This window comes from Saccostrea echinata, unplaced genomic scaffold (assembly GCF_033153115.1).
Source record: "Saccostrea echinata isolate AGI-Se365-2 ecotype Australia unplaced genomic scaffold, CSIRO_AGI_Sech_v1 ptg000032l, whole genome shotgun sequence".
Taxonomy (NCBI): domain Eukaryota; kingdom Metazoa; phylum Mollusca; class Bivalvia; order Ostreida; family Ostreidae; genus Saccostrea; species Saccostrea echinata.
This window is the reverse complement of record NW_026889781.1, coordinates 7857030-7875581: the sequence shown is the minus strand read 5'-3', so window position 1 is coordinate 7875581 and position 18552 is coordinate 7857030. Positions and strand designations below refer to the sequence as shown.

Below are 18552 nucleotides of genomic sequence, written 5' to 3'. Positions count from 1 at the left end.
TTCATAATTCTATGGTAACAATTAAATTGAAGTAATATGAATGTGTGATATGCGAAGCCCTACTTTTGACAAAGTTTATATAACTAAAACGTTTTATACATGTTCTATAATCAATGACAATCGAATCCAATATGGAAATGAAAAGCAACAATAAAAAAAGTTTTAAAACATTTTTTGAAAGCATATGTATATACATCCTCGCAAGCCAGGGGTCCTGAGTCAACACGTTGCTGTTGGACGGCAACGTGTTGACTCAGGACCTCTGGCTTGCGAGGATGATGTATATATTTTTAAATTAATATTATATTTGAAAGAATTAATCAGAAACTTGATTTTTAATTTTTTCGGGTAAGTTTTGAATGATACACTTTTTAATTTAAATAGTTTGAAAATACTAAAAAAAGTATTACACAAAAGTTCCAGCGATGCTAAATAAAACGTTTTATTAGAACATTTTTTCCATGTTTTAAACATTTAAACATTTTCACAGCATACCTTGAAAATATTGTCAATGATATGAATATGTTTCTTGTGTTTGTGTACATTTATATTGTATTATCTCAAAACATTTTGAAAATGCTCCTTCACAATGATAATCGTGAAAAATTAATTTATTCTTTTTTTATTCATTCATTCAAGTATATCCGGAACTAGTTTTTATCTTGCAACGTGGAGACAACTTGACTTCCGGTTTGACGACACAAGTAATTTTAGATGCCTAGTTGACATTTACTTCGTGAAAAGGATTATTTCAGTCTCATCGTCATTGTATATGGTACTCATAATTTGGAAAGCTTTCCAAATATAGGTTTTCTTCCTCTTAAAAGACAAAAATGTGAAGAGGGTTTCAGATTCCATATATCTGACGTAAGTGGTTTAGAGGAAATTCGAGATAGATAATTTCATTTCGATTAATGGGAATAAAAATATTTTTCAAAACAAAAATATCTCTTTTTCATAACTTAAAGTGTCAACAGCTTCTCTAGAGAGATTTTTGTCCATCACGGGGGTCTTATGGACCAACTAAACAGGTTGGGACCAATTGCCAAATGGGATATTATAGCCCGTTTGGGATATATATCCCAAATGGGGTATACATTTACAGTGCAAAAAAAAAAAAACGAAAATTTTTATGACCTGTTTATGATATTTATAGCCAAAATAAAAATTTTCATTTTTTTTTTGCACTGTAAATTTATAGACCATTTGGGAAATTATATCCCAGAGGGGTTATTATATCCCATATGGGCAATTGATACCGACCTGCTAAATGTTAGTTATACAAATGGGGTAATTTTCAATGTTTAATACATATATGTATTCTAAATGAACTTTTGCAATACCTGGTATTTGTTTTTGATTAAAAAATTAGTATTTACTATACACAATACACTGTATACTGAATAAACATTCAAAGTTCCCATAGGAAACATGAAACATAAACAATTCCAATCAAAATGCGAAATATTGCTTATACTATCTTCAAAGGTTAATTAATAATAATGTTAGTTCTATATAAATCTGAAATCAACATGCCTCTGTTTGTTGCAGAACATGGGAGCCAACAGCAGCAGTTTTAACGAGCTGTCCAGTAATGAATATTTAAAACGATTGTCTTCACCAGAGCCGATCAACCCAATAGACCCATACTGGAACCAGCTTCTTTCCTTCTCTTTCCTTATCCCAATCAATAGGTATTAATGGATATTTCCTGATATCAGCTTTTGAGAGAAAGAATTAAATAAAAATTCAAATTCTACTCAACCAGTGAACACACACTGTATACTAGATGGATGAGACCAACTTTGGTGTATTGGTTGAAAACCATCCTCATCTATAGCTAGCAAATGTTGACTCTTTGTTTCACTGATCTATAAATAAAATTTTTGCACATCATCTTGTTCTGCAAAGTGCATTCAGATATTTTGTACACTGGAAAGGATATACTGAATTTTTTTTTTATCCTAGAATTTAGAATTGTTTCTTCTAACTCCTTTTGTAGAACTTGTAGCTTCACATTATAACCAATATATCAATTTGAAAGATTCAGAGCTAAATCAACTAAAAATTTGCATAATTGTTTATTTCTATTCACCATTTTTATTTTGTGAACAGTTCTGATGGCAAACTTTTGGAGGAGGCTACGGCCAGTATCTGTAAAGGTGTGGCCATCCACAACTGCAAGAGTGGAAACTTCGGAGCCCTGATCCGGAATTTCCTAGTGAGAGCCACGGAGCTCAAAGCTTCTGTACAGTGTGAAGAGTAAGTGATGAACACGATCCTTAGTTTGTAAGATACATCTGAAAAACTTGAACTCTGTTTTATTTCCATTCATACTGAGTCTCATAAAAGCAAGAATTCGCCCTATATTTCAATCTCGCCATTACAAAGTTAATTTTTGGCCTTAAATTATATATATGCATTTCTATGTATGTATTAAGCCAAATTTAAGATTTTCCAAGTGAGGAGACCTTTAAAGCAATATTATTGAAATGACTGGAAAATAATAAAACAAGCTTTATTTATCATGCTAACAGTTGAAATTCTAAGTTAATTAATGCATACCATAATAACAGATTTAAATAGGTTTGTCTTACTGCCACAATATAATGCTCAGATATCCATTTCTTTTCATGGCAGACATAGAATGATATGTCAGATTTATAATGAGACATTTTTCTATTTTTAGTAACATCTTTACCTGGCAGACCTATAATGCATTGTTCATCATCAGGTCCCTCAGTAAATATTTTGTGGAACACCTGAGTGAGGAACTCATTTTACAGCAGTTTGAAGCCAAGCCAAAGGAAATGGGAGGTCAGTTTGGGTGGATCCAGGATTTTTTTTATCATTTGGGGTGGGGATTTAATCCATTATATATCTGAATCAGTCTTCGACAAATCCCAGGAGTCCGAAGCCCGGGACCTGGTAAAATTGGAAGCGGGCATGTGGACATTGCATACTTACAAGCCCGAAGGGCATGTAAATTTTGAGGCCTAAGCCTCCCTATTATCAAATTAAATATTACCAATAACATTAAATATACTTAAAAGTCTGATTTTTCATCTAAAGTGGAGCATCAAATAAAATTTTAACGATAGTTTAAATATTCTACCGCGATTTCCAAGGAACTCTTTTGCAAAGGAGACGCAAAAAGTATACAAATTGAAAACAATATGTGACTTCCAAAGAATTCTTTTGCAAAGGAGACACAAAAAGTGTACAGGTTGAAAACAATATTAATGGCGAGACAATAGATCGATAGAAATGGATTTCCGATCATTTCCTGGGCATGAAAAGGCAAATAAGAATAAAATTACTTGATAAAATTCTGGGCATGTAAATATTTGTTCGGGCTAGCGTAATAAGTGGTTAAACCTGCCCGAAGGGCATGTACTGAAAAAAAGATTTGGCGAAGACTGATCTGAATTTTACTATGATAGCTCCCATGTTAAGTTTAGTATCACAGAGGTTGGTGGACTGGTTTCAGATTAATAATATGATTCTGTATAAAACTGAAGTACATGTCGTGGATATCCCCCATATTGTGAAAGGTTTTGTGTGTAACAAATGATACACACAATTTTTTATTTATCATCAAAATGAAATCTATCAATGATTTTTTTTTTGTCAGAGGGGGTATTGTTACAAAATAGTGTACTCCTTACTAGAATGAATATGTTTGAAAATATTTACAAGATATTTTTGTCAAACTTTTAGGGTACAAGGATCCAGAGGAAATGGGTCCATTACTAGAGGAGCTGATGAACTCGCTAGTGGAAATGCTAGTGGATGTCCCAGTCATGTAAGTGCAGATGTACCAATATAAGAATATTAAAGTAATTGTAGAGATATTAAGCTCACTAGAAATAAGGATTGAAGCAAGTTGGAAGAGGTAATGCTTTCACCCAAGTTGGCCATCAGTCTGTTCCAAAATAGAAGGAATTCAAAGAGTGCAGACCTCCATCGGCCTTAGAAATCTATGGTTGCCCTCTACAAGCTTTAGTTTTTAAAATTCATTCATGCAATATGGGAATTATGTCTCCCTTCCAGGGGAGACATATTGTTTTTGTCGATTTTCTTCTTCTTCTTCTTCTTCTTCTTCATCCAAATTTTGTCCAGGCCATAACTTTAATACCCTTTGATATTAAGACTTCAAACTTGGAACATAGATAGATGACATTAAGGAGGAGTGCACGCCACCAACATTTTTGACCTTGACCTATTTATAAGGTCGAGGTCAATCTTTTACATCAAAATAGAGTTTAGCCCATAACTTGAGATCCCTTTGATATTAGGACTTCAAACTTGTAACTTAGGAAGAAGACCTTGAGACAAAATGCACTGCATTAGAATTTAGACCATGACCCCTTTCTGCCTTCAAGGTCAAATAGGGAAAAAACACGATCTGACCATAACTTGAAAACCTTTTGACAATAAGACTTCAAACTTGGAACATGCAGAGGTGGTATAAAGGAGAGATGCATGCCACCAAAATTTTTGACCTTGATTCAATTATTAAAAGGTCAAGGTCAATCTTTTACATCAAAATAGAGTCCAAGCCATAGCTTGAGTACCCTTTGATATTAGGACTTCAAACTTGTAACATAGAAAGAAGACATTGAAACAAGATGCAACACACCAAAATTTTTGACCTTGACCTCTTTTCTTCCTCAAGGTCAAATAGGGAAAAAACTTGATTAGACCATTACTTAAGAATCCTTTTTTATAAAGACTTCAGACATGGAACATGCAGAAGTGGTATGAAGGAAGGATGCATGCCACCAAAATTTTTGACCTTGATCCAATTATTATAATTTCAAGGTCAATCTTTTACATCAAAATAGAGTCCAGGCCTTAGTTTGAGTACCCTTTGATATTAGGACTTCAAACTTCTAACATAGAAAGAAGACATTGTTACAAGATGCAACGCTTCAAAATTTTGACCTTGACCCCTTTCTTCAAGGTCAAATAGGGAAAAAACACGATCTGACCATAACTTGAGAACCCTGACATTAAGACTTCAAACTTGGAACATGGAGAGGTGGTATAGAGGAAGGGTGATTGGCAAATTTTTTCACCTTGACCTATTAATAAAGTCAAGGTCAATCGTTTACAGGAAAATATAGTCTAGGTCCTAACTTGAGAACTTTTTGACATTAGGATTTCAAACTTGGAACAAGGAAAGACAATATTGAGACTAAATGCACTGCATCAAAATATTTGACCTTGACCACTTTCTTCAAGGTCAAATTAAGAAAATCACGACCAGACCATTACTTGAGATCCGTTTGACATGAAGACTTGAAATTTTGTACACAGAATTTGAGTTGAGATGCACTGCATTATTATTTTAGACCCTGATCATATATTTGCACTTGCACTTTGCACTTAATGTTGGTAAAGAAGGGGAGACATGTGTTTTTTTGTTAAAAAAACAATACCCACTAGTTATACCTATTTTCTTCGCGAAAGTATATACTCTTTCCTTTGGAAGGAGTATATGTTTTCACCTGTGTTTTTCATTTATCTATCACTTTATGACACTAGAGGCCTCTAACTAATATCAAAGATTTCTCTATAGTTTGTGAATTATATTTATGCATTTCAGGAACTTTACCTATGCCCTCCACTTAGAAGCCCTGAACACACTTTTGGTTCTGTTGTCAATACAGATGTTTCAACCACAACCTGCCCACAAGTTTAGAGTTTACCAGGTCATGATGCAAGGAAGATGGTAAGTCTTCAGCAATGAAAATTGAATTTTTATGTTAGACCATATTTATTTCTTGAAAAAATTCCCACTTCGTCTCATAAAGTTTACACTGGATTTTTTTTCTTCCTTTTTACATGTTTCAAGTATTTAGATACAGAGTACATTTTAAAAAATGTTAATATTTTTTTTTAAAATATGTCAATTTGGTACTGAATTTTTTTTTCATTGGTCAGGATGCATAAAAAACAAATGTAAACATTTACATTAAAGATCGATGTTTCATACATGTGATATGTACCGGCGGTACGCAAAATGTACAGTTTTTCGAGCCCATTCATCGTGTACCGGCGGGACACCAAAATTCATGGAATATGAAAATTTGTACAGTATTTTGAATTTTTGCTAAATGCCTCCATTTTCCTTTCATTCTCGCTCGTGAGACACTGGAAAATGTCACCAGTGTTTGACACTTGACCTTCTGATAATTGTGTAGTGTACACAACCATCACGTGTGATGGTGTGAACTGCCAGTTGGGATAATTATCTTGCTATAAATCCATATCAAGATACCCCTTTAGGTAGCTTTATTTTTAAAGTGGTACTTAATTATAACTGTTAATGTTTCGTAACTTGATTGAAAAAAATTAAGCCAACTTCTGAAGTTGATATACATGACTTAATATACTTGAATCTGACCCAGATCTTCATAGGTGTAAAATATACAATGTTTATAACCATGATTACGCTGAAATTTCAGAATTTAAGGGATATTTTATACCGTTTTTTGTACCGTTTTTTGATAGGCAGTGTACAGTTTTTTCACCCAAATTCCAGTTTTTTTTATGGCTCCTGTACAGTTTTGTAGTCCTTGACTTATCACTTGTATGATGTTTTAATATGTGCCTTGTTCATGTCAGAATAAAATTGCATGGGAGCTTATTAATAAGTAAATTTTTTGAATCTAAGTGTGCTCTGCAGTTACACTCATGTGTGTGTACTTGAAATAAAGTTGTATGGCAGTTTTAAGACAAGAGTTTATTAAAATTGTACATTGCAGTTCCATTCATGCCTGTGTTCTTGTGAAGGCTCTACTGAGAAATTTCTCTAATCAAGAGAAGTGTCCCCCCGAACTATACAGACAATCCTCTGACGTCAACAGTATGGTGGCCAATGTGGCAGGTAATTAAGGGATGGATCCTAGATTTTGTCTGAATGGGACAACTGATAAGATAATGTCATTTTGATTACTGTAAACCAAATATTATACATGGACCAGAAATATCCACCAGATTCACAAGCAGTTATTTTCATACATATATTTAAGGTCACAAAACAGTTTAAAAAGACTTTAAAAGTCTATTGAACAGGAAACCGTGGTCAGGAATATTATGTGTCATGGACCAGTTCTCGATTGGAATTTCCTAAGTAAAAAATGTCACATTTTATTAATAATACAGTCAAACCTCGTTATCTCGAACTTGATGGGACCGAGATAAAACTTCTAGATATCCAAGGGTTTGAGATATCGAGGGTAAAATACTTAAGAAATACGTGGTTAGGACTTTTCAATCACTTCGAAATATCCATGGTATTCGAGATATCCGTGTTCAAGATACCGAAGTTCAACTGTAGTTGTTTTACAAAAGTAGACTGATGCTTTCAAATGCATCATGTTGGAAATTGCCAAAAGTAAGAAAACTCATAAAGGTCAACTTCATATCAAGCAAGCATTCTTTAAATTTACAGCTAGTTTATGGTCAGTCATGACTTTGGGCATGGGAAATAAAACAGAGAAAAAGGAAGAGGAGTTCCAGGAGACATTACTAGCCAATCAGAGCCTGTTATTCCTCTTGGTGCTGACTAACCATTGTACAAGTGAGAGAGGAACTAGTAATCCTTATAGAGAAGCATTGTTTGCTTTTACAGATGTAAATGGTAAGTCATTTCAACATCAGAGGAAAATCTGCTTCCTTTCTTTGCCATAAAACTACTTCCTGCATCATAACAGTGTAAGAGTCATCATCCATCTATAATGTTTCAACATTAATGACCTTATTTATAGTTAAAATGAAAAGAATTTCAGCATACCTTGCAGGACAAAATTTTGACACTTTTATAAATGAATGATAGTCATTTATGTTAGTTAGAGTTATCTCTCTTATAATAGACTCGATGAACCTTAGATATTAAAGTTTTTATTCCTTGGATGTTGTAAACCCAAATTTGTTACACTCACATTGAGAGGCTCTTGGTTTGTTCTCATTGTCATTTAGAACTCCAAGGGCAGACTGAATTAATGAAGATTGTGGCTTTATCTAAGAATTTAAACAAAACTGTGATACATTTTCTATCTCCTTTCCAGAAGAGTCCTCTGTGAGTCAGGTGGCAGCCACCTTTAAGATGGACTACAATGCTTTATACGGAGCCCTGTGTTCTACATTAAGAGATGATCAAACCACACTGTTACTTTATCTACTGATTCACAGGAACAGCGGGGTCAAGGCTTTTATATTCTCCAGAACTAACATAGATCATCTTGTAAGTCTTAAAAATAGTGGGTATTTCATTTTTGTGTTGCTGTTGTTTCACTGAACACGTTGATCAATTTATTTGGGGTTACCTGTTTGGCACCTGACATTAGTCAGAACTTTCATGAAAATATTTCTTATACATGTACTTAAATCTGTCCTAAAAAACTGAAAAGAATTTAGGTCACTAATAGAGTTCAGATCTTGCAAGTGACATTGTTTATGTACAGTGCCTAAACAGTTTTATCATATTCATTTTATATAGAGGAATAACAGTAGAGGTTAAATAATTTATTGTCCTGATACATGTATTCTGTGGCTTAATGTTTAGGTGATGCCCTTGTTGAAGATTCTGTATCATGCCCAGGACAAAAATTCTCACCACATCTACATGGCCTTAATCATCCTCCTTATTCTGAGTGAGGATGACGTGTTCAACAAGGCTGTTCATGAAATAGTAAGTGTTCAACATAGATGTTCATGAAGTAGTAAGTGTTCAACTTGGGTGTTCATGAAATAGTAAGTGATCAACAAGGCTGTTCACAAAATATTAAAGTGTTCAACATAGTTTTTTACAAAAAAGTAAGTGCTCTACAAGACTGATGTAATTTATGCATGTGCTGTTCAGTGGAATTTTGAAAGTCAAGCAACTAAAATATTATTAATAAAGAAAAGAAATGGAATTCTAAAACATTCCAGTATTGCAGATCAAATGAAATTGCTAACTCTGATGGAACACCTTATCTTTTTTTAAAGTATTTTAATTATTTCTTGTTTATTTCATTTCTGTAAAAAAAAAATTTTTCAGACTCTGAAGAACATCCCTTGGTTTAAGGAGAGACCTATTTCAGAAATCTCCCTGGGGGGTCTGCTGATTCTAGTTGTGATCCGTACGATACAGTACAACATCACCAGAATGAGGGTAAGTCTAGTGGTGATCCGTACGATACAGTACAACATCACCAGAATGAGGGTAAGTCTAGTTGTGATCTGTACGATACAGTACAACATCACCAGAATGAGGGTAAGTCTAGTTGTGATCTGTACGATACAGTACAACATCACCAGAATGAGGGTAAGTCTTGTGGTGATCCGTACGATACAGTACAACATCACCAGAATGAGGGTAAGTGTTTCATTATTAATTAAGGACGTTCGATCCTGGGTTTTTGAGCGGATTTTGGTCCTGTCCTTTATTTATAAACTTCTGCGTCATTTTTAATTTCTAACATTAAATCTGAATTCTACAATGCAAATTGAACTATATTCAATGAAAAAAAACATGATTAAATTTCATTCAAGTAGAGTTAAGCTTGGAACTATATTTTGTGGCGGAAGGTTTTCTAGAAGAAAATGATCAGTTTTTTCCCTTTTGAACTATAACAGTACTGCTAATTTTAGATTCCTATTTTTCCATGCTGGTTGCACACAAAGCTGTTTTTTGCAGTGAAATGTGTTATGTTGGTTTTGAAATATCTATTAAATTATTTTTATGCATTCTTTCAACGAAGTGTGACAAATATAGTAAATATATTCTGAAAATCCTGGAAAAAATTGAGCCAATTTTAACGTAAAATTGACACTTTTTTAGTAATATCTGAAAATTTACATCATATATCCCCACTTTTGGTGTTCTTTTCTAAATATTTAAGTTAACTTTGACCTATTTGCTTAAATTCAGAAAAAGTTTAAGACTTTAAAATAATTTTCTTGCTTATTAAATTTTCAATACCAGAAAAATTACAATTTCTTAGTGCAGAAAGGTCAAATAATTGATTATGTGAATCAATTTGAAACATTTTCATAGTCACAATTTTAAAGCGTCTTTTTCTAAATAGACTTTGAGTTCATTTTGTTTCATGCTTTAATTGGACAAAAATATTGGAGGGAAAACGTGGAAGATGTAATTTTCAATTAAGACACAAATTTCAGTGCAAAAAGGTCATATTAAATGTACTGTAGCGCCAAAAGAAGCACATTGACCCCCATTTTTTGTCTTAAATTTTAATTTAGCTAGATATGTAGAAACTAAAAATATACTTGGCAAAAAAAGTTTAAGACTTTAAATATCAGGATCGAATGTCGTTAAATTAATGATCTGTGATACAATACATTGTTTGTACCTCCAAACAGAAAAGAGTCAAAGGAAAAAAATGAATTACAATTTTTTTTATATAAAGTATATCCTGTACATATAATAAAGTTTAAAAAAAAAAACCCAGTAAAATAAGTGAAATATTAAACAGTCATGCCAGAATGTCAGTCTCGATCTGGATAAACCTAAAAATCCGACGAAAATTCAAATGTCTTTAATTAACATACTTATAAATGAAAAACTGATATTTTATCATCAGGAAGTACTTAATGATGAAAAACATGTAATTATATACATATGTCAAGAACATATAACAAATTATGGATATAATAATTAACATAATTTGTCATGTCTAGTGATTTTGTTTAAGTCTTGTTATACATATTTGCTGAAAGACAGTCATAATTAAGATTAGTAAGTATGCAGACTCCTGCTGGGTTCTTGTGATCAAATACACATTTGTGAGCTAAACTGTCATCAATTTGCTTTAAATTAATCTTATCATTTTATTTAATTTAAGGACAAATACCTGCACACAAACTGCCTGGCAGCCCTGGCTAACATGTCGTCACAGTTCACCAATCTCCACCCGTACGTCGCCCAGAGGATGGTCAGGTAACGGCCCACAATTCACTTCTTGTTTTAAAGATGCCACATGTGAACCACTACAATTCTGTGTATTTCTTAAAGAAGAATAGGGAATTTGGCATTGTTTGCAATATTTTCGTATGCTAGAAAGAAATTGCATGGGGCCAATTTATTAATTCCATTGTTGAACATTCAAATCCCTTTCAGGGGGTGTAGATGGGTGTAGAGCGAGAGGAAGCATGATATTCTTTTTTTTTTTAAACAGACTATTTTCAATGTGATTGTAGGTACATGTACTCACTGATTCTCAGAATTTCTATTACATTAGTCTTCAGTTTGTAAATAGCTAAAATATAAGGCAATATAGTTGTTTTATGTGTATTACCTGAGAGTGTATTACCTCAGAGTAGGACTTAGTAAAATTCACAATACTGAAGATAACTGAAATAACATACTTTTTATTTTGCATACAGTTTATTCTCGCAACTGAGTAAAAAGCATGCAAGAGTGGTGGAACACATCCGAGATTCTGCTGTCACTGAAACGGAGAGAGATGAGGCGGCAGAGCAAAATGCAGTATGTAGATATAATAATAGTACATTCTGTCTTTCCATAAAGGTAGATTTGGGATGTCTGAAATATAAGTCACATCATTTTGGTTTTATGTTTTAATGATAAGAAGTTTGAAATAGGGATCAATTATTAATACTTGTATACTGTAAATACAGATAACAATATAAACTGTAATCAATTTTGTTTTTACACCTTTAGTTGAGTGAACACTTGTGCTTGGAAAACAGAAAATTTTCACGTCTCTTCTCTTTATTTGATCTCATTTTATCATTAAAATTTGAAGACGTGTAATTTTTTACATTCTTTTTAATCGGAAAGGCATAATAAAATAAACCAATGATGGAGACATTCTCACTCATCTGCCAGTGAACAAGTCTTATAGGTTGGTGGTAGATGCAGGGTTTTAAATTTAATTTCCCTTGACCTGTGTTTTCAATAAAAACTAGCAACTAGCAAAATTGGCCTCTTGCAGAAAAAAAATCTGCTTGCTGTGAGACCTCAGAAATTTTTGTCAGGGTGAGAACTCCAAAGATATATAAAAATGTTATGGGTTTTTTTTTATCATGACCAGAGTAAGTGTAGATTAACTTCCCTTGAGTGATCCTTTTTTTCAGGAAAGCTTAAAACTTGGTCATTAAGAACTCATTACTTGGAAGTCTCAGTTAGAAGGAATTTTTTATGAATCCTCTAGGTGACTTTTCACTATGTTCTTTGTACAGGTATAAAGAATCCTGGTTATAAGGAAGCAAAATTTGAGGCCCAACTTGGCCAAGTGATTTCCTTATAACTGAGTTTTAGTGTTGTCCATTGGCAAATCTCATTTTGGCAAAGGGGGGGAGGGGGGAAGAAAGGTGCCCCCCCAGGGGGTCCCTGAGGAATACTCTGACCTGAACCTGCTGGGATCAGGTGGCCCCCAAACCCCTCACTGTGATTGGGGTTTCTGCTTTTTCACATCTTTTTTCCTTGCTTTAAAAATCTCATGTTATGTGGTGACCATACACACATTGCAATCTCTGGTTTGTAGATGCAGGGCTTAGCTGTCCTTGGGTAGGCACTGAAGATGGTTTTACATATTAATGATTTTGATCTCTGGTTTGTAGATGCAGGACTTGGCTGTCCTTGAGGAGGTACTGAGGATGGTCCTGGAGATAATTAATTCCTGTCTCTGCTCCTCCCTCCATCACAACCCTCACCTCGTGTACTCTCTGTTGTATCAGAGGGAACTGTTCAACTCCTTCAAGACACACCCCACCTTCCAGGATATCCTACAGAATATAGACATTGTAAGGAGAATGTAGATATTGTAAGGAGAGAGAGAGAGAGAGAGTAGAATACAGATACTGTAAGAGAGAGAGAGAGAGATTGTAAGGAGAGAGAGAGTAGAATATAGATACTGTAAGAAAGAAAGAGAGAGAATATAGATATTGTAAGGGGAGAGAGAGAGTAGAATATAGATGCTGTAAGAGAGAGAGAGAGAGAATATAGATATTGTAAGGGGAGAGAGAGAGTAGAATATAGATGCTGTAAGAGAGAGAGGGAGAGAATATAGATATTGTAAGGGGATAGAGAGAGTAGAATATAGATGCTGTAAGAGAGAGAGGGAGAGAATATAGATATTGTAAGGGGATAGAGAGAGTAGAATATAGATGCTGTAAGAGAGAGAGGGAGAGAATATAGATATTGTAAGGGGATAGAGAGAAGGATGTATAGATATTAATATTAGAGACAGAGTTTGTTTGTATAGACTGACATTAGAAGAGAAAGAAAAGATACTAAATAAAGGAGAGAGAGAGTGGGGGAAAAAAAAACATTGGGAGATGGGAGAGAGAGAAAATTAGGTCATGAATAAGAAGGGTTAAAATTGGGGTGGGGGCTTGGTCGAAGAAATGGGGGAGAGGGGTAAGAAAGGCAGTAATTGCTGCGTGAGGTAGCAGTGTGCAACATCAGTAAGGAGTCTAATGACCATCTACTTGATTCTGTGGTATAAACCTTCCGTTGAAGAAAATGTGTTACACTAAATCACTGTTTATCTATAAACCAGTCTTTTACATATAGTATCATGTTAAGATTTTTCTACAGATGCCTGTTTTGTTTTTATTTGTTTGATTTAGGTGTTGTCCTACTTCTCAGCTCGTGTAGAAGAAAACAAGAAAGGAGGAAATATGTCCCCCTCAGAGGTATTGGAGATTATCAAGGAGGGGTCTGTACAGTTCAGGAGGGATAAACTCAAGGTGGGTCAGAAAAATAATGAGGTTTAAAATAATTTGAAAATAGGGACAATTATAGCTATATTTAATTTGTGACGTTTAAGGAAAAGTGGTTTTGAAATTGAAAAGGTTACTTAAACTTCAAGATCTGGCCCCAGGATCATGAAACAAACTTAGACTTAAGTCAAATTTTCAATTGTCTGTAAAATGTTTCGTAATTGTCAACTTTATCTCTAAATTTGCAGATAGCAACACTTTCATAAAGCTATATTGAAAAATATTTTAATTTTGGTCTGCTTGACTTCTATAACATTTTAGAACAACATGAAGATTTTGACTTAAGCTTAAGATGTTTCTTGATCCTGGGGCCAGGAGATATACAAATATACAGGTATGACACACTTTACAATTAGTGTGACGTGTGTTGTATACTGGTATATATCTTTGCAGTTAGAATTCACTTGACAAAATTTGTGGCCTTTATTTAGGTATATATTGGTACATATGTAATCTTGTCCAATGTAATTTCTAAATGATATATGTCATCTTAGTACACTTGAATTTTGATATCTGAAACACTGATACATGTATCTCAAATATCATATTTATGTCGAAGTCCCTACCACTAATTCTTTTAAGTATTTTACCCCTGATATCTTGAATCCTCAGATATCTCAAAGTTTTTTCATGGTCCCCTCAAGTTTGAGATAAGGTTTGACTTTCTACCAATCAAATTTTGCATTGTAAAACTTTCTTTCATACTGACTGTACATTCTAGAAACTACATATTAAATTCATGCAGAATATACAGTCAAAACTCATTATTTTGAACTTGATTGGATTGAGCCCAAACTTAGAAAGATCAGAGAATTCAGAATAATGAGGTTAAAATACAAAAAAGACAAGTAGTTTGGACTGCATAATCACTTTGACATATCCCTGGTATTAGAGATATCAGTGTTCGAGATAATGAATTCAACTGTATTTCTTTTATATTTTCGAAAAACAGTTTAAATTTGATGTTTCAGAATTTTCTTTATTATTTCAGAAATTCCCTGATCTGAAGTTTAAGTACGTTGAGGAGGAATCCCCAGAGGAATTTTTTATCCCCTACGTGTGGTCCCTCGTGTATCACTCCTCTAACATGTACTTCAATGCCTCACGCATATTACTGTTCTCTCTCTCATCTTCCTGATGAACTTAATGTGAACTGAACCAGAGAAAGTTTGAACAGAACAAATGATCATCTGCAATTTTCATGAACCATGATGAGCTAGAAATATGAATTGAGACTGTGAACCAGAGAAAATATGAACAGAACAAAAGAGAACTGATCATGTACTGTTTTGAACCGGTCATGAAATATGCTGTTTTCATGTTCATAGTTTGTGAACCATTCACTGTTTTCATGTTCATAGCTTTGTGAACCAATCAAGAAATGAAACTAAATGTGAATTGAACTATTCTACTGAAAGTATGAACACAAACAGAGCTAAAAGAACTGAATTGGAATGTGTTGAGCAATATTTTGAACCAGTGAAGAAAGACATGTATGTTGACTGACTTCTTGTTCACACATCAGCATATGCATGAACTTGAACAGAACAGTGCATTCATAGAGTTGCCATATTTTTATGCTCTGTGGAAGCAATGAACTGACTCACTACAGAGCTGTCCAAAAATTTGCAGATTGATTCCTCTGTAATAATGAAACACTTTATTTTGATAAATCTCGGTTAAGCTTTTATAGAATAATGGTGTTTATGTTCAGTAGTTAGTCCAATGTACATGTATATCTATGCCTAAATTAATGGAGTAATCATGTCAAATTGAGAAGATCAGTCGGGAACTAGTCAGAAGTTCATAGTGTGGTGATCCCACCCCTACTCCACTTCCAGAAAAAAAGAACTGTTCTTTTTGACAAAAGTATGTGTTAGTTATTTATAAGGAGGGTGAAAGGTTGAAATTTTAATTGAACCAAAATTTTATTTAAATGTAACTGAAAATGTTAAAATATGGCATTATACAAAAATTTTTACCCCTCCCCTCTTTCCCCACAGTTGGAAATCTTGAATTGGCCTCTAAATATGATTTCCTCTTCAGTTGAAATTATTTGAAATGATGAATAATTAAAGAGTATTTAATTGCAAATACGGGGCAATCAAATGCTTTAATTTATTTCATACCATATCCATGTCATGAAATAATTAGAGGGAGACAACTCTAGTCTTTTTATTGGGTATTAATGTCAATTGAATAATTCAATAAATCAAATGCATGAAAAGGTAGATTTTATTTGGAGATGTAATTATTTGGAAGTAGACAGAATTTTTCTGTACATGTGGGTAGCTTCTGTCTGCTTTATTTGAATTCCTTATTTCCATGGAGTATTTTCTGTGATTTTAAACTTTGAATGTGTTTAATTATGTATATATTATTATGTAAAATGTACATTTTTTGTGAAAATCTCATCGTTTCATCTGACAGTAGATTTGTATGTGTAGATTTGCAGCTGGAGAAATTTTGTTGAAGAATTTTAAAGAAATGTATTGGGAATTTGTCATCTTATTGATAAACTACACTTAGTCCAAGTATGCTGAGTTTTTACCAAATGGAAGAGGAAAGCAGAGTTGAATCAATCATTTCATATATATTAAATTCAGAAGAATAAGAAATTTAATTTGGAAAATCTGTTTTCAATTCATTTTCTCTAAAAAGAAGATAATAAGGTTTGACTGTATATTGAGAAAAATCTAATTTATGTAACTCAAGGCATTGTATTTAAGGTAAATAGATTTGTTGGTTTTTCAAAGGTTTGTGTCAGTTATGCAGTTTTTTAAAGTTCATTTTTTAAGCACAGCAATATGTTTTAATGCACTATATACTTCAATATCTGCAAACACCAGCCTTGTTTTGTTTTTATTTATTTAACATGGGAAAGTTTACATTACTAAGTATTGATGTGTATATCTAATATTACTGTAATTAAATTACTTTATTTTTGTGTAGTTACATGAGATTTTCTGCTTGCAAAAATTCCATTCTCATGCATATTTATATTATGAAAGATTATACATGTATATGAAAATTTTGTCTCCCTATTAAATACAAAATAATAATCTTGCAAAAAAATCTGGTTATCTATATATGTGTCATAATGTGTGTTTGAAACATGTTTCTTTATTAATCAGTGCATTTATTACATGTGTTCTTGTATTACATAATTACATGTATTTATATGAGTGATGCAAATGTTGTGTTGCTGATATATCAATCATTAGATGATATGTCACAGCTGATATAGCACTTATTAGATGATATGTCAGCTGATATATTAATGGATGAAATGTTTTAGTAATATATTGCTATTGTTGCTAGAATCATATCAGAATTGCTCTATTTGTGATAAATAAAACAAAGCTAAATTAAAGAACATTGAGGATAGTTTTCTAAAATTGCTTTTCTTACTTAAATACGTACATACCACAGGCGCCTGAAGTGTGGATCGATAGCCCCCCCCCCCCCTTTTTAATAAAAAAAAAAATGTAAGAGCTTATAATTTCTCAATAATATAAAATTTCCCCATCAATCACATCTAGATATCGTTGTATGCAAGGAGATTGTACCTTTTCTTACGTTTAGAGAATGGCCTGGTACGGTATAATAAAAATACACGTGTAATTTACTAAAAGGGGGGGGGGGCTATCGATCCACACTTCAGGCGCCTGTGATACAAACTTGGAAGATATACAACATCAAAATTAGGAATACGGTATTGATATGGTGGACAAGAACACTGTCATTAACAGGCTGGCAAATTTTTCCGAGTCAGATTATTTATTTTCATGTCGGTAAAGGACAGATTATTTATTTTCATGTCGGTGAAGTACAGATTATTTATTTCCAAGAGGATCTACGACATATTATTTTTCTTCTTCACTGAAAAAAGTCTGACAAGCCGAAAAAAAGGAAAATGCCCAAAGTCCAATTCTCATAAGGGTGGAGGGGAGCACTTTATATTGTCAAGGACAGAATATTTAATATTTTCTTGCCAGTCGAGGAGAGATATTTTCAACATTTTCGAGGACAGATTATTTATTTCCAAAATTTGCTGCCCCCACCCCGAATTAAATGGTCGTGCCCTTATTAAGCTTTGAAGTTGAAAACTTCAAATAATGTAATCATTTGAAAGATAAGAGGCGTAGTATGATGATGGCTCAGTGGTCCTAAGTATTTATGACCAGTAAACAAAATATGATTACTATTTCGGAAATTCCGGATTTACATTTAAAAATACGTATCACGGATTGACTTCAGGAAATTACGCTCCTGGGTTATATGCCCCAAATTTAATTTAATAATGCATACGCAGAGGATACTGATTTATATTATAAGTGTCATTTATGTATTGTACATGCATGTATTGTACATGCTGACAAACTACGAAAACCTATTAGGATCAATCTATGGGTGAAAAAAATTAAAAGGCGTAATAATGTCTTTTCAAAAGGCGTATTAACGCAAAAAAGGCATAATAACGCGAATTGAAAAGGCGTTATAACCCCTATAAAGGCGTAATAACGCGAAAAAGGGCGTTATTACGCCTTTTTAAAAGGCGTTATAACGCCTTTTTAAAATGTTTACTACGCCTTCCCAAAAGACGTTATTACTTTCTCAAAAGGCCTTATTACTCCTTTCCAAAAGGCGTTAATATGCCTTTTGAATAGCTGTTATTACGCCTTTTGACCGACCAGCATTTTTGAAAATGGGGGCTGCAGCCTCCAAAAAATTTTGATAAGCAACCCCCCCCCCCCAAAAAAAAAATACAACCAACCAACCAAACAA

General features: G+C 33.4%; 1 protein-coding gene across 1 annotated transcript; it reads left to right on the top strand.

Moving 5' to 3' along the window:
• The first annotated feature begins 751 nt into the window (after positions 1 to 751).
• On the top strand, positions 752 to 17154 carry LOC133198015 (dymeclin-like). The gene is made up of 16 exons (XM_061334164.1): positions 752 to 867; positions 1552 to 1694; positions 2116 to 2262; positions 2690 to 2817; positions 3721 to 3805; positions 5612 to 5737; positions 6774 to 6895; positions 7463 to 7651; positions 8079 to 8254; positions 8576 to 8701; positions 9053 to 9166; positions 10860 to 10954; positions 11401 to 11503; positions 12601 to 12783; positions 13612 to 13731; positions 14756 to 17154. Exons 2-16 carry the CDS (start codon positions 1555 to 1557, stop codon positions 14900 to 14902), a joined length of 2001 nt encoding a protein of 666 aa, XP_061190148.1. The 5' UTR covers positions 752 to 867; positions 1552 to 1554; the 3' UTR covers positions 14903 to 17154.
• Positions 17155 to 18552: the final 1398 nt, after the last annotated feature.